This window comes from Tursiops truncatus, chromosome 1 (assembly GCF_011762595.2).
Source record: "Tursiops truncatus isolate mTurTru1 chromosome 1, mTurTru1.mat.Y, whole genome shotgun sequence".
NCBI classification, from domain to species: Eukaryota; Metazoa; Chordata; class Mammalia; order Artiodactyla; family Delphinidae; genus Tursiops; species Tursiops truncatus.
In genome coordinates, this window is record NC_047034.1 from 575,502 (window position 1) to 599,124 (window position 23,623).

At 53.8% G+C, this 23,623-nt stretch overlaps 1 protein-coding gene across 21 annotated transcripts in view; it reads right to left on the reverse strand.

Annotated features, from left to right (window-relative positions):
* PPP1R12B (protein phosphatase 1 regulatory subunit 12B) overlaps window positions 1-23,623 on the reverse strand; it is a 211,001-nt gene that overhangs the window by 19,533 nt on the left and 167,845 nt on the right. For 16 of the 21 annotated variants that reach the window (XM_033843065.2, XM_073797947.1, XM_073797838.1 and 13 more), the window contains 5 exons: window positions 11,624-11,640; window positions 8,354-8,483; window positions 7,410-7,514; window positions 5,086-5,139; window positions 4,401-4,451 (listed from right to left, as the gene is read on the reverse strand). In XM_033843065.2, coding sequence (XP_033698956.1) covers window positions 4,401-4,451; window positions 5,086-5,139; window positions 7,410-7,514; window positions 8,354-8,483; window positions 11,624-11,640 — 357 coding nt within the window. The other 5 variants (XM_033843002.2, XM_073798112.1, XM_073798236.1 and 2 more) reach the window with 5 other exon arrangements.

Consider the following 23,623-nt stretch of genomic DNA (forward strand, 5'->3'; position numbering starts at 1 on the left):
GCCCCCAGGTGTCTGGAATGTGTGGCCCCTGCCCTTGGTCACCGTCACCCCAGGCGCAACCCGACTGCTCCAGGGACTAGGTTGCACTTGGATTGCTGTTGATCGAGACCCTGACCTCCCCCCAGAAACGTGTGCGCGTCCACACACAAGCAGGCGTGGACCCGTCTGGCTGAGTGACCTGCGCTCCGTCTCTAGGGGAAGAGTCTCATCAAACCAACGGCAGCCCAGGCCAGGCCCCGGCCCTGGGTCGCCCCGGCCCATGCCGCCTCTGCAGACCACCGACCTTCACAGGAACCCGCGTGCAGGCTCTGGGGGCCGAGCGCAGAGCCCGGGACCAACAACAAGAGGGAACGTGCCTGGAGTGGAGGAGGGGAGGAGGGGGCAGGCCTAGAGCCCCTGGGGGTCCGAGCCCTCGATGGCCTCCGAGAGTCTGGCCACAACCCGGGTCAGGGCCCTGTTCTCGGCCTGCAGCTGCTCGTTCATCTGCTTCAAGGTCTGAATCTGTTTTAGCTGGTGGAGGTTCTGCAGAGAGTGAGACACGAGGGACAGACAAGCAGACAGAGACAAGACGGACCAGAGGAGAGAAAAGTGGGACAAAGAAATCACGTTGACATTTTGTTGACGTTTTGTTTTTGCTTTTAGTTCGCATGCAAGAAGGGAAAGGAGAGAGGCCAGAGGAATGGGGGGGGGGGGGGGGGCGCGCGGCCCAGGGCGCCCGGAGCTTCTCCCAAGTCCAGCTGCTGCCCTGCTCTCCGCTCCTCTCCTCCGCCCCCCCATACTTGGCCCCCTACTCCCACTTGTTTTCTTTCTGTGTCTTTCTATTACCTCCTTTATTTCTCATTTAAAAAAATGGAACGAGGCAAAGAAGAGAGGGCCTGTTGTTGAAGTGTTTTCTGTGGGAGGCGCACCTACAGAAGACCCTCTACCTTTCCTGGAAGTATCATCGCCAGGCCTCCTCTGCTGCCCGGACGCCTGTTCCAGGATCAAGAACTGCCCACCTGCCCCCACCTGCTCCGGGAGGGTATGCACCAGGGAACCCATGGCAGATTATACTGTCTCTGCCCGGGTCACAGAGAGGCTGGGAGCTACTTAAAGCTGCCACAGACAGCCTCCTGCGTGGAATCACAGCTCTGCACAAAGGTGGAGGGCATCGTGTCCAACGAAAATGGACCGGTGACCGATACCCTTGCCAGTCCAGCTGTTAGCATGTGTTGCAAATGGAACAGAACAACCCGCCCAAAGCCATGCTTCCCAATCCCCGTGTCCCACGAAGGATCTAAAGCCGGCAATAAACTGAGTCCTATCCAGGCCTGCTTCCTGTCACTAGTCCTTCCTAAGAGTTCTCTGACCCTGAAGCTGAGGCCACAAGCTCTGGGAGAGAGAACGGTCTTGTCATGCGAACGGGGCTTCACAGACAGAGATGACAATCCTGTGGGCTGTGGTGACTACAGACAGGTCGCCGGGCACCAGAGGAAGTCTCTCCTGCCCACGTGGACAGGAAGGACAGAAATGAAAGATGGGAGGAGTTATAGCTGTTTGGGAGTGAAAGAAGCAAGAAAATGAAAGGCAGCATGAAGATGAAAACAGTGAAAAGGAAAAACAAGCAGAGACAAACGGCTGCATCTCTTTCCCCGCAGAGGCAGCATCGCCACCGTGGGAAAAGGGAGGGTAGCCACACAGTTCTGAGCAGCCTGCAGCGGCCGGGAGAGGACAGAGAAGGTCGTGGGGCAGCCTGCGGGACCGAATTTAAGAACCAATGGAGAGTCCCTGACTCTCACCCTTCTTTGGGTCGACACTGGACCGAAGCTTTCAAGGCAGTCACGGTCCTTACGTGAAGCGGTCCTTGCCTCCTGGTAATTAACGTTAAACTAGGAGGACGATTCTGGTGAACTTGTGCACAGGCAGGCAGAGGGGGAAGAATGTGGCCATAAAGGCAGGAAGCTGCCGTGGGAGCGAGGCTGAGAACAAGGCGTGGTGGGGAGGCGGTGGGAGGGCACAGAGCAGGGTGGCCGGGCAGGCTGCCAGGGCAAGGAGATTGAAAAATCCGAGAGCAATCTCATCTCAATCTCCTCCCATGCGCGGGCCTGGGGCAAGGGGAGGAGGCGCCACGGGAAAGCTCTCCGCCCGACGCAGGCATGCTGACCCGCACGCCTGGCGGAGGCTGGGACGCGACCCCGCTCCAGCCCAGCCCGCGTGCGCTTCTCCTGGGGAGAGTCCATAAACACCTACCTTCCCAAGTAAAGACCAGAAAGGCGCAGCCTGTGTCACCACCACGGAGCCCCACACCCCACGCGCGAGCCCACCTTACGGCTCCCGGAGGCGGGGAACAGGCCCGAGTCCCTCTCTGTCCCTGAGCGCCTGGCTCCTCAGGGCTCACTGGAGGCCACAGCCCCTGCTCCCTGTGGGCCACTCCCGGAGGGGCTGAGCATCTGTACAAACTGGACCAGCTCCACTCGCCCTCAGCTCAACCGGGCCCGGGTGCGGCCAGCACCTGTGCTGCGGCCGGCTACCGAGTGCCCACGCGTGTCCCCACGACTGCTGTCTGCGTGCAGGGCCCGAGAGCTGACCAAGCATCCCGAGCCTCCTGCAGCCAGCACGCCAGCTTCACGATGCTTGAGCCTGTACGTCTGAAGCCTCTGTCCCCAAAGAGGGTCCAGGTCGGCTGGCGGGCGGCTGGCACGGCCCCCCCAGTCCCCGGGTGGAGCGGGGCTGTCTGCTCACCTGGCCGGGCTTCGAGCTGAGCGAACGTGCTCAGGGCTGAGCCGGCAGGAGCTTCTCCCCCAGGGGTCTGCGACTAGCAATGCAGAACAAGGGCAGCTGACTCATGAAGAAATTTTTTAACTAAAAGAAGATTGGCTTTCAATCAGTATACCTACTGGTATGGGGCCTAGACGGTCATGGCCGGGCTCCGCCTGAATTTGAGGTGGGCCAGCACACTACCCGGGGCTGAGCGGGGCACGAGCTTCCATGTACCTGACCTCCATTGAGGAAAGAAAAGGACTCACGACCTCGTTCATGAAATCTCAGCCCGAGAGGCTGATGAGACAGAGAGAAAGACGCACCTGCCCCAGCCCATGGCCCCAAGGGTGCCTGGCGCCTCTGTACTCAGAGAGGGAATCGGGGGTGGGGGGGAACCCAGCTGCTCCCCCTCGGCTTGCAATCCGGCCCTCGTGTGGGGCTGAATGGATGAGAAGGCACCTCCCGGCTGGAGGGTACGAGGCGGCCTGGGCCCTCAAGGACCCTACAAGGCAACAGCTCGGGCCTTATCCACGCTCCTGATCAGCGTTTGGGCCATTTCTTAATGAGCATCCTGTTAGTTGCCAACAGATAGTACAACACAAGGTCTTCAAAAATGGAGGAGCCCCTGCACAACCGTGAGCTGTGGACCTGCCATTCAGACCTGTCCAGCCTGCGAACGTGCTCTGAGTGGCAGGTGAGGTGGGCCTAGAGAAACCAGCAGCTGGAGAAGCAAAACCACCAGCTATTTTTGCTTCTGGCTGTTCTCGAGACGTAGGCGGCACTGCCTGACACCGCGTGTGGGCGTCCCGGCACGTCCAGGATGGGGAGCGTGGAGCGCGCACAGGGCTTGCCCCTCCCGCGTGCAGCAGCCACGCAGACCAACAGGATTCCGGGCATTTGACCTTGTTGAGCCCTGAGCAACTTTTTTCAGTAAAGAACCAACCTTCTCAGGCCATGGGAGCAATAAACGTCTCTCGCAGAGGGCTCCTGGCCTGAGGGCTCTGCTCACACTTCCAGGAGCCAGAGGCATGTGTTTCACGGGGGAAGATCCGCCGAGGGAGGAAAGCAGCCAAGCGGCACCCAGCCACCGCGGCGGCCCCACGCGCTGCAGCCCTGAGGCCCGGGTCCATGCACTCCCACATGCACTCCCTCTCCCCTCCCCTGGGCAGCGCGAGTGCGGCTCCCAGGACGCGCTGCCCGATGGTCACCGTCCCCGGGGAGGGAGATGTGGCTGAATATTCCAGGGGCAAGGGCGGGGCAGGAGACCAACAGCAGAACCAGCCTGCCCTCCATGGAGGACTGGCTCCACCCGCGTGCCTTCCTGGCTCCGCTTCCCAGGCTCTCCCCCAGGGCCAGGAGCTGAGGACCTGGCTTTGGACTTTCACCCGTCCCTCCCTCGGGATGAAGCTGCTGCTGAGAAAACCTTACGAGTTCCGCTCAGGTCTGCCTCCAGCCTGATGCACGACATCCCCTTACACCAAAGGCCACGTCTGTCCCCAGAGGGGCTGTGAGGGGCCCCAGGGGCGCCGGGCGAGCTGAGAGCCAGGGTAGGGGCCGCGCACAGGCTCGCCTCGTCCTCACCATGCCCGCACCCGTCACGGGCTGCCCTGACCCGCCCGCAGGCCTGGGTGCAGGCACACGGCAAGCGCGCCTCTCCATACCTTCATCTCCTCCTCCATCTCCGACATCTTCCGCTCCAAGGCTCGCCTCTCCTGTTCAACACAACCAAACTGCTGAACATCTGACAGATTTGGAAAGGAGTCAAAACCCTGCCCCCCACCCCACCCCCAACTTATCCGGACCCCAAAGCCATGGGGATAAAACTTAGCTGCTTTCCAAATTAAACACAACCGGGGGAGATGGGAACCCATTACATGCCCAGGGTCAAGTCAAAGCTAGGGTTCATCGATAAATCTGAGTTTTCCCAACCCGAGAATGTCAACCCCAGAAAGACACTCTGAGAGGGGTCAGCGGGGGTCAGCAGTTGGCCCGGAGCTGCCCCACCTCGGTCAGGGCCAGCAGGATGTCTGCTCTTCTTAGGGCTGGAGTCCTGAGACCTCGACCTGGGGCAGAGGGTCCTGCTGAAGCTCCCCCTCTGTTCAAAGGGACGGGAAGGGTCCAGAGGCCTGGACCACACGCCGTGGCAGGCGAGCCTGCGCAGTTCCGCTTTCCCAGGGTGACGCAGACGGCCCCCTGAGGACCCTCCCGCCCCGAGCTCTCAGGAGACCGAAGCACCAGCAACCGAACTGCTCTCCAGAGTCAGGCAGAGAGGAGAGACGCCCCCCGGGATGGGATGCGCAGGCGCCCGCCTCCTTCAGACGGTGTCCTCCCCCCACGCACACGCACCCGCTTCTCCATCTCCAGCACCGACGACCGGTCGGCAGTCTTGTCTTGTTTCTGCTGGTGCAAACGGAAGGAACACATTGTTACTGGAGTGTCTCAGGGCCAGAGGGCCCGTCTAGTCCAGCCCCACCGGGCGCCCCGACATGTGGCCCAACCCACGGGTCCTGATGTCACAGAGACGAAGTCGCCGCCCTTCCGAGTTCACAGAATCCCCACCGGGAGTGGAGGCAGCAGCAGTGCTCCCAGGAGTGTGACACGGTCACAAGTGCAGAGGCGTTACCACACACACCCCCCCCCCCCCCACACACACACACACTTCAAGGCCAACCATCTTCTCCCCCCTCACCGCCCCTCCCTCACCTCTTTCTCGAATCTCAGGCCCAGAGGAAATGAAAGTGCCTTTCCTCCTGTAAAGCCTGAGCGCCAGGCACTCTTCTGAGTGACCCCTTCCCGCTCTGCTCCTTCTGTTTTGGGGACCGAGGCTGTGATTTTCAGGGAGGACGGGCTGCCAGAGCCTCTCAGGGGTCCATTCACGGGACCTGCCCTGCTTTGAACAGAACTTTCACTGTTTTATCCCCTGGGCTTCCAGGTAAGATTAGAACTTTATTCTGGATCACCTTCTACTTTTAACATAAATTTTGAGAGGAGCTAAAAACATTTAGCCGCCACAGCTACAAAGCAGAGAACAGCTTCAGGGAACGACTCTTAAAAAGGGCAGGGAAGTGACCCCTGAGTCCCTTTTGGGCAGAATTTCTTACAATCAATAGATAGTTAATGACGACAGAGTGACGACTTTATGCCTAGTACCAGGCATGGAAACATTTAATAAGTACAGAAATTACGCTGGTCTTACTGAGGAGGTTTCTTTTTCAAAAAATTAAGGACTAGCTGGAACTGGCAGTAAACTGGGATTTCTGGCTCCAGTCCTGGGCTCTCACCATCTGCTCTGAAGGTCACAGCCGCGGCCTGTCTGCACCACAAGCCTCTCTTCCCTAAGCCTGAGCAGCGTAGAAGCCGTGCCGATTTCACTACTTGGTTCACCTACACAAAGAGAACTTAACTAGTTCTCTTCGACAAAGAACTTATTTTGTTTTGCCCTGTCTTAACCCTAACCCCTCCGAGTTCGGATGGACCTTTCATGGGAACACGCCGTGTGTGCACGTGCTAACTGTTTCCACACGGGTGTGTGGCGTCGACAGGCCTCCCCTCCACTGTCCTGCCGAACGGTCCAATTTTGGTAAAGAGCAGAGGCTTGGTCTGTAGCACCACCGTTTCTTCTGAATTCTAGTAACTTGTATTTGGCAAAACTCAGTATATTCCAACACACCCAGCAAAGCAGGTGGCTAGAAAGTCAATGCTCTTCCCCAGCGGCTAGAAGGCTGAGGTTATTTTCGATGCCCGCTGTGCAATCTGTGTCCCCGGCTCGCGACTCCAAAGCCGAGGCCCCAAAGCTCAAAGGATGCACTGCTGGGGCTTCTGCAGAGGAGGGAGCGGGGCGGGCGGGCCGTGGCTCCTGGCAGGACCAGCCCGTGCTGGTTCAGGACCAAGTTGGCCCCGGCCGCCACAACCAGGCGGGGCCCTTCCACGATGACAATGACGGACGGGCAGCTCCCAGGACAGGCCCACTCTGCGCTGGCCGAGCCCTTCAGGAAAGCGCAGCCCCTCGGGCGCCAGCACCCCTGCCTGCCCGGGGGTGTTGGGAAGGCACTGGCCCGAGCCCCACATGCTCACTGCCGTCGATCCCAGCGCTTTCGTCTCTGCTTTTGGATCCCACCCTGGGGTGGAACCGACAGCCAGCTCTGGTCTTCATCTGAGCTTCCCGGTGACAGTCCAAATTCTCATCCCCAGGCCTCCAGGCGGCTTCCTGCTGACCCAGCAATAACCCAAGACAGGGCTCGCGCCAGCCTTCAGTGAGGGTCTGTCTCCCGGGCGATGAGTGCACCGCCCGCTCTGTGCCGCTAATTGAACCAGGCCTGGCAGCGAGAGGAAGAGCTTTATCTGGTTCCTTGTTCCGGCACGGGTGCTGCAGGACACAACCCAACGTCCCAATGACACCTTCGTCCCGGGTTTGCTGTGACCAAACCACGACCGACAAGGCAGGAGGCACACACTGCCCACGACCAAGCCCTGACGCTGGCCCACGCTCTCCGCTAAGAAATGAGCAGATGACCCGTAAGAGTAATTACCAGCACTCGGGGGCCAGGAACGGTCCACTGGACCATCAGTTTCCAATTTTAAGTTCAACGCGGTGCGAACCCCAAACCAAATCTCTGGGAGGGGGAGGGCTGACCTGATTACCTCGCCCCCTCCCCTCTCCCCCTCCTCACCTGGGCCATCTTCTCAAGCTTGGATTTCACGTCTGCCAGCTCGAGCTGGGCCTCCTGAAGTTTTGTCTTCAGTTTCTGGTTTTCGGTCAGGGCGCTCTCGTAGAGCTGGGGGAGGGAGAGGAGGGAGTCAGGTCCCCACCCTGTGGGCGGAGCAGGAAGACAGAAGGGCCCAGGGACAGAGGATATTCAGCCAAGGGCTCTGGCTCTCCTGCCGCTGGAACCCTGAGGTCCCAGGTGCTGAGCACAAATGGTGCTCCACTGCCAACAGTGTTACTGCCCAGGAGGTGGGGTGGGGCAGGGAAGGCCGTCCACCGCCTCCAGCAGGGAGGGCATGCGCATGGCTTAAAGACGTGGCTCCCACACAAAAGAGGCTTCCTTTTGGAGCCGCCCTCCTGTGTATCCATCTTAGCCAAGTTCTGTTCAACAAAACATTTTCTTAACAAAAAAGTTTTTTCCTGGCATCTTAAGCACTTGAAAGGGCAGGTTTTTGAGCCGTCCCTGGAGCTGGGTTCTCTCCCTCAAGAACCAAAGGCAACCCACCATAAAATGATGGAAACCCCCCAAACCAGACTGTTACTATTTACCGTTGCCGAGAAGTATCTGGTTGACGTTCACAGGACCTCATTAAAAGCACGTGTTTGTTAAAAATATCAGAGTCCATCAAGTGATTCTCCGGGCCCAGGCAACCAGCATTACTCTTATTTCCCTTTCCACAATTCCTAACCCTTACTTTTTCCTACACCTCTAAATATCTGACTTAGGCGCATTTTTACTGCACTGAGAGCAATACGTGAAGGGGTCTTCATTCAGCTGGTTGAGAGGGGGGTAAATGTGCTGGCCGTTAGCATCTGTCGCTGGAGCACCTTCCCTCCCGCCTCTCAGCAAGGAAGAGGCAGGAGGGTCGAGTGGAGGGGACCCCTGCGCGGGGACCCGGGAGCCCCCACCTTTCTGTAGTCCCTGCTGCTGTCTTCCCCCGCGCGGCTGCTCAGGGTGGCCAGGCGGGCCTCGCGGGCCTCCCGGCGGGCTCTGGCCGAGGCCCGCTCGCTGCTGGCGTCACTGCCTCCCAATTCCAACCTGTGGGAGACACAGTAAAGGTACAAGTGGCTTCCGAGAACGAAAAGGTGGAGGGAGGTGATGCTTAAGGGCGGTGGGCGCCTTTCCTAAGATGTGCTTGAGCGCTCTGGCCAGAACGGGCCCGGGCCTCCCCGCCTGCCGAGGGCACTGCTCGGGGGAGGAGGCCAGCACCCACCCAGCATGGAGCTGACTCGGGAGGTCGGTGGTGTGGCTGTGTGCCGACGGCAAGCGCAGAGCTTCTCAAATTAGCTTAGGGCCAAACAGCTTCCCTCAAGAGCATGCTTTTAAACGCAGAAGTTTCTGGGATCTCAGTGGCTCTTAGAAAATGGTTCCAATGAAGTGCCAATGAGCCAGAAACACACGGGCCTGGAGCTGCAAGCAGGGGTGGGTGAGGGTGGCAACCTGGGCTCAGCAGGCCGGCTGGACCCCCAGAGGTGTCGGGGGCGCCACCCGGTGCCGGGACAGCTCGCGTTGCACCCTCTCCTCTGGACGCCACACCTGTGACAGGACTTCATGTCTCGTAGCGACTGCACTTTCGGGGCGGACGGTGGCTTCGTCCCAGTACTGACTGGTCCATGAGTCAAGGGCCTCTCAGCTGACCTCCTGCTTAAGTGGACGGATGACTGGCACCCTGGTCCTTCACACTGGCTCCTAGCTTTCTGGCACTCTGCTCTTTCCAAGCTAAAAGGCGGCCCACGGAAGGGCCACGTGCAAACCAGCCCTCCAGGGCTCTACCCCTGAACCGGGCGGTGTGAAGAGCCCCAGCTGTGGAGCTTCCGCCCGCGTTCCTGTCCTGCAGGGGCCACGCGGGGGTGGGGGTGGGGGTGGACTAGGTACCAGAAGAGGCTGAGCAGGGGTGGGGGCAAAGCTGCTGATGACACCAAGGGCTGTCTTTTCCTCACAGAGGTGCTCAGTCCTACAACATTTTCTACTGCATTCTTTTCCTTCTCATAGTTAAAAAATCTTTTGTAAATAGAAATCTCTTTATTGACTTTCCTGATTGCAAAAGCAATACATGCATGTTGAACAGTTTAAGCATTGGAACTAAAGTGTCTAAAATAGAAAGTGAAAGTCACCCCACGGTCCTGCCCAAGGAACAATCTCTACCAACAGTTCAGTTCATATCCTTGCAGGATGTTAAACAGGGATGTCAAAATAAATATTTCTGTAAATAAAACCAGAGAATACCTTCTGTGGTCTCTCCCCTATGCCTACGCACTCACGACTGCAGGCATCTCACCATGTAAGTAAAAACACATTTGCCTCGTTAAAAAAAAATGACTGCGTAGCCTTCCACCGTATGGCTGTATTGACAGTTTAATCCTCTATTGATAGACACATATTGTTTGAAATTTTTTAGCTACTGTAAATAATGCTACAATAAGACTTGTCTGTAAATCTTAGTGTATTTGTTATTTTCTTAGGATAAAATCTTAGCAGTGGAACTGTTTGGTCAAGAGATAAATAATATTTTAAATGCAGATATATATGTTACCATACTGCCCTCTAGAGAGGTTTAAAACTTTTCAATCCAATAGGAGAAATATCTTATTGTTGTTCATTTTAATGCTTTAAAATCATTATGGAGGTTCAATACCTTTGATTATTTACCTTAGTTTCTGAAGGGCCTATTCATAGCCTTTGTTAATCTTTGCCTCATTATATTGCAGGAGCATCCTACATACACGGGGGCTTTTAAAACTATCTAACATAGGTTGCAAAAAATGTTTTTCCCTACTTTCCTTTTTGTCTCTTTTAATAGCAGAGATTTTAAATTTTACGTAATTAGAATGATTCTTTCTCCACTGAGTTGGAAAGTCATACATGACTTTTGGGGGCTGTCGACTGTGTTCTAGAATCTCACTGTTTTAACTGCTACAGTTTTATAGCATATTTTGAAGTCTGCAGGGAAATTTATTTTCACAAATGGTCATTATAATGTAACAGAGTTCACAAGAAATTAACTGTAGCAAACAAAACACCACTCTCCACCAATTTTGCAAAGCGAATTTTCTGCTGGGTTAGTTGGAAATTATATTTATCCTAAGCTGGTGCTTGGTGAGAGGGCAAGCAAAGGAAGAATACATGCAAGTTTGTAAATTTTAAAATATATTAATAAGGTAGAACCAGCTCAATTATTAAACAAATTATGAAACTCATTTGCCCTATGGTATCCTGTAACTACATCTTCCCAATCTCCTCTTAATTTCGTCATCAGAGGAACAGTGGAAAATGGGAGATTCAAACTCTGGCTCCACATTCTCTATTATTTTATAATAATAAAATAACGCGAGCTTTTCTCTAGTTGCAGCGAGCAGAGGCTACTCCTTGCTGCAGCGCATAGGCTTCTCATTGCAGTGGCTTCTCTTGTTGTGGAGCATGGGCTCTAGGCGCGCAGGCTCAGTAGTTGTGGCTCACAGGCTCTAGAGCGCAGGCTCAGTAGCTGCGGCGCGTGGGCTCTAGAGCGCAGGCTCAGTAGTTGCGGCGCAGGGGCTTAGTTGCTCTGCAGCATGTGGGATCTTCCCAGACCAGGGCTCGAACCTGTGTCCCCTGCATTGGCAGGCAGATTCTTAACCACTGCGCCACCATGGAAGTCCCAGTCTCTATTATTTTATTTTATTCTTCAGCAAGATCAATTTTGTACCCTTAGGTACTAGGTGAAAAATTACAGAGGATCATTCCCCAAACTCTGATATGCTTAACTTTTCAGCAACTGCAAAGCAGGTCTTTGGTTCACTGGATAAACTATTCCTGGGCCCCATGTGGGTACAGGGAACAGTGTCAGGCTCCCTGAACCAGCCAGTCAGGCTGGCCTCTCCTCTGCCCTGAGTGCCCTTCTGTACTTCCATCCCGCCCCTGAGACGGCCTGTCCAGTCACCTGTACGCTACACGAAGGTGAGGACACTAATGTCTCCCTAGCCCTGGCTGGGGGGAGCGGGCACGGTGCTCAGGGAACCAACATGGAGGTGGGATGCAGCGTGACTGGACAGAGGGGCCCGTGCGGGGGCCGAAGGGAGCCGCTTGTGACTGTGGGGCTGTGGAAATGAGACGGGAGGATGGAGAGAGGCTGTTACACTAGGCAAAACCACGTGCAACCACACATGCGTCTACTCACGAGTGTGAGGCAGGCAAGGTCTTACCTAGAAAGTCGTTCATGCTGGAGAAACAAGAGACAAACAAAAAAATCAGCATTAGCAAGGGACTGACATTTATTATTTCCGTTTACAAATGTACTCTTCAAATCAGACATCTCAGCTTCACGGCTGAAGACAGGGGTGCAGCCTCACAGTGTGAGAAAAGGCTCCTCGGCTAAGCGCCCACGCCTGTGCCCATAACTTGCGAGACTTGAGGCTTTGGGAGCACATCTCATTAAACTGGAGTCCAGCAACGTGTGAAATGATCACCCGCCCTGCCACCTACCAAGCCGTCCTGTGTCCCAGGACTGCCTGGGCCTGTGTGACAGGCTGCCTCTCTGGATCTCAGCGTCCATTCTACCCACCTCCCTCCACTCACACCCTCGGCCCTGCCCGTGTGAACACGGTATCCATGGCTGTGAAGGTCCAGGACGGTCCCCACTTCCTCCCAGGTCCCTAGTGAAGGGAGAGGAGAGCGGGGGAAAGGCCCACACCCACCCCTAGGATGGTGGTAAAAAAACGAAAAGAGTAACAAAGTACTGAGATCTCAGAAGAAAGGAGTTTACAGATTTGACCTCTGAGCTCGGCTACCTATGGTCGCTGCAAACAACAATGATTATGCCTTTTACATTTATTTTTAATCACAGATGACCTTTACCCTCTATCTCCACTTTTTTATAAAAAGAACTGAGGCCAAAAAAAACCTCAATTGATTTAAATGTATTTTTTTTTCCCTCCTTTGAGGTGTTAAAGAATAACAAAATCCTCAAGGGCAGACAAAAGAAGGAAGACGAGAAACCAGGCCCGATTACCTAACAGAAGCAGCGAACCCCTGCTCCTCTGGCCGTCGCCTGGGGACACTGCTCTGTTGAAGGTCACACCGCGTGAGGGCCCCACATACCACACCCTGAAGCTGCCCAGGGGGGCAGAGCGCCAGCACTGCTGGCTGGAGGGACCAACCAGGTGACCTCGCTGCAAGGTGGCTTTTCCCCGTGGACTTCTGTCTTGAACCCGGGGCTTCCATTCATCAGTCCTCTCGTGGGCTTTTCCAAAACGTCCTCAGCCTAACCTCATTCTGGGAAGTTCTCCCTCCACAGGCCTAGAGCTGGGCCTTCTTCCATGAATTGTAAAAAGTCCCCCAGGTGACCCATCATGCAGCCCAGGTTAAGCACCACTAACCATGGGCTTTTTAATGTGAAGACGTGTCCCATCTGAGGCGGAGGAATCGGTGAGAGACCGTGCGCCGTGTCTGTAACGTTCTCCTACACTGGAATCGGGCACCCTAAAACGTGTGAGTCTGGGATTCAGGAATTCTCCTGTCTCACATTTATAATATCCCATCAATCACTGCTTTTACCAACATTAACTAAGGGTTGTTTTTCTCTGACTTGAAGACTTTTGTCAAAAAAGAAACTAAATTTTAGCCACGTCTCAAGAATTACTTAATATATAAAAACGCTTCCAGTGTGCTCAGTGGTGCTGAGGTTTCCCCCGGTGGCCATGCCCACCTGCCAGCTCTGTGCTGAGAGCTGGCCTTGGGGGTGCCCGGGGGGCGTGGGGGGCATTCACAGCTCAGGGGGACTGCCCAATGGGACACGCCCCAGACCCGTGAGTAACTGAGGCCGGACTCCATCCCAGGCAACGCCAGGGGCCCTACTGAACTGAAGGACCGCGGAGAGCAGGGCCCGTAGGGGAGGCCCCGAGGAGGGGCAGCAGAGAAGCTGTGTGAGAGCAGTGCCGATGGGCCCGTCTGAGCAGCGCGGGGCAGACGGGGAGTCCGGGGGCCCCTTCCCGGCAGAAATGGACGAGAAGATGATGCTCGGGAAACGCGCACACACACACATCCAAGGTCTCCCCGCACCCCCCTCCCTGCGGCTTGGCCATCGCCTCACTCCCAGTGACGCCCTCAGGGCCTGCACTGCTCACCAAACACCCAGCCAACAGCTCAGCCTTCGGGAAGGGGCCTGCCAGCCTCAGCATCGGCTGGGCCTGGGAACCAGTCTCTGTTCTGACATCTAGACCAGTGACTCCTCAACGCCCTGCCAGCTCCACCTCACTTCGCAGCTGTAAACGCACCACACTGGCTGCTGCTGGTTCGAGCAGCAAGTTAACTCAGGACCTGGGAGACCGGGGTGGGGCAGGGGGGGAACTGAGCTCACAGGCTCCCGTCCACTCTCCCGCGGCTTCTGGGCAGAATGGCCTTTCTCACGCTCCATCGCCCCCATGGGAGAGCCTCTGGGAGCCTCCCACGCCCTCCCCAGGCACGGAGAACGACCCCTTTACAACCTCGCCAGCTTGCCCCACGCCTTGGTCGTCTTCTCCCACAGAAATCCAAGCACACCTGTGCCCAGGGCGCAGACGGGGGCCTGGCGACGTGACCGACAGACGTGTCTGTTTACCAACTCGGTGGTGCCCAACTGTGGGATCTCACTTGAGGGTGCGGTAACATCCTCTCTGTAAGAATGTGATTCGTGGGGGGAGATTTTACTACATGTCCAGCTTTCAGTCTGCTGTGCCGACGCTGGCAGCGGCCTCTCTAAGTGAAGAGATCTTCCTTTCATTAAGGCAGGGAAATCTGGCTTCTCCCAGGCCTCAGTCTGAGCCATTCTGTAGTATCAAAGCGTACTACTCATCTCCACTGACCGACTCCTATCAGAGCACCGGGTAACTAACCTTTCCCACTCGGGATGGCCTGGAAGTACTGCGGAGCTGCTGATGCCATCATCGCACCAGCGGAAGTTCTCACAGGGCAGCATCGCATGCAGTGACACTGAGTGGCCTCTACTGAGGAGGCTGATGCAAGATACAAACAGGCAAAAACTTAAAGACACAGAAAATAGGTTAGCACTGCCACGCAGCAATCAGAAAAAGCCCACGGGGTCCTGGCAGCCCCAGGCAAGCCCTCCCCAGAGGCCAGCCTGGAGGGCGGTGCGTCCTACGGGGGCTGCCCAAGAGCGGCACTCCTATCTCTACCTGCCAGGGGTAATTGAAAGCAAACAGGACAGTCTGCTGTTTGTTGTACTCTTCAGGCATGTAAGATGCGTGTTATCAAGTTCTTTGGGATGAACTTTCATCAGGTGTTGTGACGAGTAGACTGTCACCTGATCCAGGTGTCAGAGGAAACAGGGGTCCCTCCAAGCCCGCCCTCCATCCTTCTAGTACTCCCCCTCCGCGCCACCCCCCCAAATCCTGGAGCCCTCTGGAACCCTCGGGCTTTTTATCATTGCCTTCAAGGACTCGCCTTAGCCACGTCCCGAGAAGGTGACCTAACTCCTTAGAGAAGAGTGAGAGTCTCAGAAAACAAGATTTGGGGCCATAGAGGTAGCACGGTTGTAGGTTGTAGAGGTAGCACTGTTTGCCATGAAGCAAACAGTACCATTTCAAAGAAGGAAGACACCTGGGATTTCTGGAGGAGATGGTGTTCTCATCGTAACAGAAATTAGCCTGAGAAGACAGTTCTTGGAGGCCAGAGGGCAAGTGGGTTAAAAGTGTACGGGACCTGGGACTCAATCCCCAGCTTCTGATAAAATGGCTTTGGTATTTAGATCATACTTCCAGAAACTACTGGTTTGCTTGGTTTCTTGATATCCTAGATAATCTGGTGTTTGACAAACAGTGGTTAGATTTAGGGAGAGAAAGTTTGGGTTTCTTGGGTAAAAGAAGCAGAGTGGCTGAACTGGTGGAGACTTAACTTCCATTTTCCCTCTTCCTCCTCCTGTCACTCAAACTGAGCACAGTTCACCATCACCCGGACACTGTGTCTCAGTCTGAAGAGCTGACTCCGTCCCTGCAGGGAAAGCACGGAGTGGGTCTGGAGAGCAGGGGGCGGGGCAGTGCGGGCTTGCCTACGTGGTCTCGCCGGGGCGGGGGGCAGTAAAGGACAGCGTCAGAGGCTGGGGAAGGACATCGAAGACCCTCCAGAGCGGAGCCTGAGAGTCGGCCCCATGGGCAGCGACTGAGGAGAAGCCCCAGAACACAGGGCCTGGGGCCCCAGCCAATCTGCGCCCTTCGGAGGCCAGGAGCGGGGTTCCCCTCGCCTGTGTTCTGGGAAAGGCCCATCTCTCCCTGCAAGCTCCCCCCGTGGACGTGGGGCAGTGACTCTCACTCCACTCTCGAGCCGGGTCTGAACGGCGCATCTGCCCATGGTGACGCCGTTTATTTTAGGAGAGGCCCGAGCCTTCTACGCAGCCTACAGGTTAAGACCAACGTCCCGTGGCACGTGCTCTAGTCAGGACGTCTCAGGAGGACCTTCTGCTTGGAGACTGCTGCTCTGCCGCCACTGAAAACAAACGCCTGATGGCCACTGAGGCCGGGCTCTCTGGTGTGTCTGAGCTAGAGGCAAACGGCTCAGAGAAGGAATTACTTTCACAGCTTTTATGGCCCAACTGGGGGCCACAGATATTGTAAATGGGGCCTGCAGCAGCAGAGACTTTAGAAACCAAAGCGAACACAGAAAACAGAAAGTAAAAAGAAAGACGAGCCAGACGCACCATAATTTAAAAAATGCTCCAAAACCAAGAAGCAGGCTCCTTCCTCTCATACCTCCTGAATTCTCCCATAACAATCTCATGGGTTGGGGCCTGTTTCTAATAAAAGAACAGAGCGAAGAGCACCATGAATTCAGATGGAAACCCTGGGAAGGGACGGAACAGGGCTGGCTTTGATTTGTGAAATGTGGAGACTTCTCCGAACACCAGAGACTGGCTAGGAAACCCCCCACGAAAGCTTTTAACGTGAAGTTATCGGGAGTTCAGGAAGGCAGATAATTAAAACCAAACTTTTCTGACCAAGTTTAAAATAAAATCTTAGCTCTGGAAGCTGGGCCCAAGGGAAAGGAACGAACCACGTCACGTGGCCACACCGAGACCAAAATGGGCCTGACGCTGCAGCGATGGGAAAGCCTCCGGGTAAACCTCCTACTTCACTTCCGTGTTCCTGGGAGAGGCCCGAGCTCTGAGGAGCGTGGGTGTGGCTGCAGTGAGGACCTGCCGCAGACCTGGCCCAGACCTGGACGCTACCTGAGCTCTGGGGACAATCGTTCTACGACGTTTGGAGTTTGAGAATCCTTCCCTATACTCGTCTCAGACGCACTCAGGCTTCCTAAGCCTTCTGCCTGCAGGGAAGAGCACCCTCATAATGCAAATGATTGGGGCTCTCGGGGAACTTGGAAGGGCAGCCTAGTGGGCTCCAGCTCTGAAAAGGATCTTTCTGAGTCTTACCGTTCCAGTAATGTATCTGGGGATCCTGAACAATTTGGAGATACACGTGGGGGCGGGGGGGAATAAAAGCTTTCACGATTTACGCAGAGGTGTGACAGTAGGGCACAGTGATGCTGAGGCCTGCGTTAGGTGCTCTTCCCTGTATCTAAAAAATGAGTATTCCCTTAATATCACCAGACGTCCAACTATATTCATTTTCTCTTGCTGCTGCCCTACCATCAGCCTGGCTGTGCCCTGCTCAGGTTCTCACGGGCAGAACCGGGTGTCTGCTGGCTGGGCTCTCACCTGGAGGCCCGGGGGAGAACCGCTGCCTGTGGCCGCCGGGGCTGCCGCTGCTCCTGGAGGCCCCCGTGTCCTTCCCCACTTCACGCAGTGACACGGGGGCTCCTTTCCACACTCCTCTGCCATCAGCCAAGAAAGCTCTCTGCGGGCAGGGCTGGTGACTGGATCAGGCCCACGTCTCATAAGGTCGGTGATGCCCGCAACAGGCCGAGGGAGGGCCACCTCATCACATACACGGGCCCTGGAGCCCAGGCCGGGGCATCGAAACGAGCCAGTTTAGAAAGTCCTGCTTTAAAAAGACATGGTCTAGTTTACCTGTAACATCCTCAGTGGAAGGAACATCCACAGTACACGGCCAGTCAGCTGCAGCTGGGTGATTACAGACATTCTGAATCAGAACAATGCTGAAAGCACGACTGGTGCTGGGCAAGTGTACATCCACCAAGCAGCCGTGTGTGCCAGAGGACACCTCCAAGCCAGATTCTAACAGCATTAAAAGTATTAACTTACAGCTAACTTCATCTTCCTTTACTCCTCGATTTGTCTTTACCAAGTACTTAATACATATGGGGAAAAAAAAACAAAACAGGAAAGTCAAGAAATACGGTACTTATAATCCCGTTTCCACTGTAAATATTTCTGAAGAACCTCACTGCCAGATTGTAACGACCCTACCAATTTAATACTGCACGTAGAAAGGAGATGATTGAATGCTACTGCACATATTCTGGTCCATCTCATTGTATTTCAAATGGTAGAAAGAGACCCATCTTCTGCTATATCTATAGACCACGCTGCCCAAACATTACTGGAATTCTACAGCTCTTATTTTCTATGCAGGCCTGTACCTGTTCTTTATGGATATTCCCAGCTTCTGAATAAGTACAATGTACTTACTGTAGAAGGAAATATCGGAATGTACTAAAGTTTCCCTGAAATACCCAAGGCAAGCCCTTCGTGTTTAAAGGCCATCTGTAAAGCCCTATGATCCGTAAGCACACTTGCAGGCTGCGGCGTCTTCTCCAGGCAGCTTTCACACGCCAGGTGACGGTGACCAAGGACGATGAGCTGCTCTAACGCGTGTGGCTCTAGCCAGGGGTCACGTCACTCACATTGAACACACACTTTCACTTAGTCTCAGGTCTGCACTGGCGTGCACGGTGCACAAAGTTGCAGAAGCCCCTGACATTGCGCAGACGATTCCAAGTGCGGCCTGAGCGTGGCCCCCGGGGCTGTGAGGCTCTGCAGGGTAGTGGGTCCCGCCATCCCGTTAGGGCCATCGTCATGCCTCCTCAGCATCAAGCCTTCCAGGCCCACAGCCTGGGAAGAGGTGGATTTGTCACCTGGGAAATATCACCGTCCAGCAGCCTATGTGGGTAGCAGTTATTTTAATTTTATTCAGACTAGGTTGTGAATCAAAACCCTTGCCAAGGGGTTAGTGAGACTCTCCAGACCTCACCTCTTAAGAGGAAACAGATACTCAGGACCTAAGTAGCGTAAGGAAAAACTTTTTCTGCTAAGTAAATTCCACAAAAGGTTAGGGACTTCCTTTGTTCTTAGCTTTCTCTCTCTGTTCCCACAGAAACCAAAATATTAACTCACATATTTTAGAGCTGTCGACACACTAGCAAACTGCAACAAGTGGGGATCTGAAGAGCCTCGAGAACACCTGTGGCTATTAGCCCTCACCACAGAAACAGGATTTCACAGTGCACGGCCGACCCCCTCCAGGGGGCCGCACAGGCCAGGAGTAGAGACCAGACCAGGGTCGGCAGTGCATCCCTTCCCTGTGAGGGAGGGGGCCTCAGACAGTGTCCTCTGGGCTCAGATCCCCTCTCTGGTGGGGGAAAGTTGAGCACATCCACACAACAGTGACAGTCATCACCTGAGTGCAGTCAGACACTAGGCTGTCTGGTACACACAGCAGATAAAAAGGGTTGCCAGAAAAGAAAGACCGACGCTGTCTGGAGGTTTCTGGTAAGGCTTCCTGGAAGGACGACCCTATGAAAAGCATCAGCCTGGAGTCAGAAACAGGGTGGTCGTGAAGAATGACACTGTTCTGCATGACCTGTCCTGTGAGAAATCGGGCACTAGCTGGGACCTCGTCAGTAGCCCAAGTGCTACTGGCAGCTCTGAAAGGTAAAGGACCGAAGCTGTCTTTGATTCGGCCACTGAATTTGACCTTTTATACCCCCTATGGACCTTGAGTCTTCAGACGCACCAGGTTCTTTGGATTTAGGGGCTAAACTGCACTCCCAGAGCAGAACTGGTGCTGTACAGTACAGGCCTTAGGGACAGGAGACACGTGTGCAGGGTGCTTGATTTTTGGCAGGTGAAAGATCCCTTAGATAAGAGAAACCTCAGAAATTCAGGCTCTTCTAATTCAGAACTTGTTATAATGTAACAGGTCCTGAATTGAAGCATACCTTTGTACCATCTGCTTAGAAATTATTTTATAAGTAAATTAATAGCATAAAAAGATAAGATAAATGACCTTACCTAACGGATCTGTTTATGAGTACTTATAAAAATGGCTTTAGAGAACTATTTACTAATACACTCGCTAAAAATGATTTTAGGTGACAACCTTCAAGGGTAGAGCAGATCTTTTCTCCTTAGCAACAGTTCTAATGTAGACACTTAGAAGTAACAAAACTATACCTACTTTTAAATGTTGCAAAATTCTGACTTTATCTAAATTGATTTGTCTCTTTCTAAATTATTCTGTGAACTTTCTCCTTCTTTACAATAGGTTTATTATCGCCATCTCTCTTTTCAAAACAGATTGAATGGTCAGGGATATTAGCAATAACTCAGGAGCTATTTCACGGAGACGCAGTGGTTCCCTGGACCGCTACACAGCTTAGCGCTGCCGGCTCCAGCATCTGCTGGTACATGGGCTCAGACAACTGCTAACTTCCCTCTGCCTCAGCGTCCTCACGGGTAAAGCCGGGGGAATGGTACCCGGCGCGTAAGGTTATCAGCAGGATGAAGTGAGAGTCGCGTGCCTGCCACGGCACCTAGCACAGGTGATGCTCTATAAATACCAGTTCCCACTGCCCACTCCTCTCTGCTGGGGCCTGCTGGCTGCCAGAGGAATCAGCTCAAGCCAAGTCTTCCACTCAAGTCAAGGGTTTTGACTGTCTGTAGATTTTGATTATCCAGGCTAGTTCCTACTTACCCTTTCTAACCCACAGGCATTTAAGGCTATTATTCTACTGTCCACATAGTTATACTCTCTCCCAGATAACCAACCACGGGAGGTCGATTCTGGAAGTCCACAGGAGCTGTGACGCTCTGACACAAAGACGCTGCTTTCACAAGGAAGCAGGCGGAGGTCAAAGTCTAGACACGCTTCCATGTCTTTACCCCGTCAGCTCACCGGCAGGACTCCTGTACTGTCGCCCAAGGAGGAGGCTGCGCTTTGGGCTGGGATGAGGCCTAACCCCGGGTGTGGACAGCTGCCACCCCCTGAGTGACACACAGTCAGGACCAGAAACGAAAACAGCAGAAGGCAGCTGGAAGCCAGCCCGAGCCGCTCCCTCCAGCTCCTGATTCTAACCACCAGCTCCCCCACATATTACGAGGCTGAGGAGGAGGGAGAAGCGATGCTGCATAATCTGGGAACTGCTCGAGTGGGAAACGCTCTCCCCGGTGGCGCCGCCGGCTGTACTGAAAACGAGGACCCCAACCTCTTGACCCAACTGACCCTCCATCTCTGGATTCTCTGGGGCTGCAGCTCATCACTGGAACATCAAGTTGACCACAATACCTGGAGACAGACAGACAAGACTCAAGGCCTCCTGTCGTCCCTCATGTGACCCCGTGGTGACTGGAGAGGAAAAGGCCACGCGCGGGAAGAGCCTTCTAACCTCTTGCTGTTACTCCCCAAGGCTTTATTCCCAGCTCGGTCCGTATGTGACATCTGCTCCTTGGTTTTAATCATAAATATCAGTATTTTCAGCCCATTATTTTCTTCCAAGCTTTGGACCAACTACTTTCTGGTGTCAGTACCGAACCTCCCGAAGTCCCTCTAACTCAGCACATCCCAGCATGAGGCGCCTCTGCACTCGGCACCCTCTGCTTCCTGCCCTGCCCGTTGAGCCGTGTCCTGCCGGTTTCTACCGAGTGGCCCAAACCAAAGGCCTGAGAGTCGCCCTGGCCCCTGCCCGCTCATGGGCTCACCCCGCCCCAGTCCACTTCGAAACAGCTGGAAGGTCCTCCAACCACCGGACAGCGCCTCCGTCCAGGCCCTCACTTCTCACCAGAGGACCGACCTTACCCCCAGGCCCGCCGACAGTCCAGCCTTCAGCTGCCGGAGCGATTTCTCTAACAAGCAAACAGCTCTGATCACAGCAACTTGACCCCAACTTTTCAGTCCTTCACCCACAGGCCAGCTCTCCCAGCCCTCGGAACGACATGCCAAGTCCAACACGAACCGGCCCCTGTGAGTCTCCAGCTGAACTTCTGATCACACCCCTCCTTCACCCTCCGAATTATACCTCCTGTCCCAGCCACACCGACCTGCAGCTCTCAGAGTAGTACTCTACTTCCTCTCGTCTTTTTTCCACCTTGGTCATGCACTGCTTGCTTTCACTGTCCGTTCAACAGCCTTATGCATCTCCCGTTGACCGGCCCCCTAAAACAAAGCACCTGGGCCCAATACCTTCATTAGAAGATTCACTTCCCCTTGTTATAATCCTGGAGTTCCCTTCTCATCTCCCCAGCTAGACTGCTGGCTCCCTGAGGGCAGGGACTGTGTCTTTCATCTCTCGATTCCAGATCTAGTACAGGCCTACCTACGTAGCAGACGCTCATGGAACGTTAATCGTGGGAGGATTCAGAACAGGGTAGGTGGCCTTGGCGTTCATCTGCCATGGAACCAGTCTCTGGTGAACGAGCCTCTCGTCCGTGGCTGACCCAGCCCAGCGTCCACCTAGGATTCATGGAACCGTTCCCGGTGGGGAACTGCTTTCACTCCTACAGGTTCCACTACATTGCTTAGGAAGATTCCCTGAGAAAGAGTTACTGCTTACTGACTTTTCTTGAGTGGAATTTAAAAAACCCAACCCAACCCAACCCAACCCAATACACTAGTGGTTTTAATTAGAGAGAAAAAAAATGGTTAACAGCTTGCACCCTTAGTTAGTATTATTCACCCAGACAAACGCTTCTCGTCCCCGGACAACGGATTATAAAGGAATAAAACATGGATTCCAGATTGGAAGCACAAGAGCAGGAGGAGACGAACAAAGGATAAAGGAACAGCCTAAAAGCTGTTGGGTGTTGGCCACAGGAGAGCACAAAGGAGGCAAAGACACGGACTCCACACCAGGGCCTAGAAGGGAGGAGCACCCGTGGGTGAGCTCTCGAGGGCAGCGATCCTGTCCCCTGACTTTCTACCAAATGTACCCTCATTAGTTTGTAGAGCTGGTTATAAAACAAAACAAGCTGGTAAATTTTCCCCTTTATTTACATTAACAGCTGGGGTGAAAAATATTATGTAAACTCTGTGTATTTTCTCTTGAGATGAAAGTCCTAAAGGAATAACAATCCAGGTTACATGGGAAAAATGCTACTGATCTTGGTTTACAGATGCAGGCCAAATTCTGTTATCATAAATACCAACCAATTCAAAGAAAATCTGTCTATTTAAAAGATTCCCAGGGTTCAGCTGATGTCCCACTTACTTCAAAACTATTCAGTACAACAAACATCAACTAAGCACTACAAGTTGGACATTCTTAAGTAGTCTGTTATCTTTTCGATATGCCCTGTATTGAAGAATGTTTTGTTAAATTAGCAAATAATAATTTGAGAAGACTGACCAGTAATTACCTGGCTCTTGCTTTCAAGATGATTTTAAGATGCTAAACCATCTAAATTGACTAGTTTTTAAGTTAACAGAATTTATAAACTTGAGACCCAATAATATTCACAGTGATTAAGAAGCAAGAAGGAGCTAGAGGTGTCTAATATGTTTGTAGTGCAGAATTATTATTTTTTTTATGTTGGAAAATTACATCAAAAGGAAGCTTTTATACAGACGTGTGAGCTTGGCACCTCGTGGAGTGGCTCACGGTGTGAGGAGAGGCTGAGCCTTCAACGCTGCACCAATAGATACTGGCATGGCGCCCATCAGTAACGAGGGTGACCACAAGCTGTTCCGCTTCCCCTGAGAAATCAGAGGCGAGCAGGTTTGTCACTCAGGGAGCACCCCCTCCCCCCCGCCCCCCAATTTTTAGAGATAAAGAGACATTGGACTAGTGTGAACCTAGTGTGAAAGTCAAAAGAATTGTTTAAAAAAAGTATTTCACTCTCAGGGTCAGCAGAGACCAGAGCAGCTTTAGTGGGTTATGAGGGGTGGGTGGTGGACATCCTCCTTACGGAGGGAGGGGTGGATTTAAAAACGATGTTGAATAGTATAATCTCGTGTTCAGAGAATGACAAATGTTTGTTATTTTTAAACTAGAAACTAGAGAAAGTAAACAAAATCCTTGGCTGG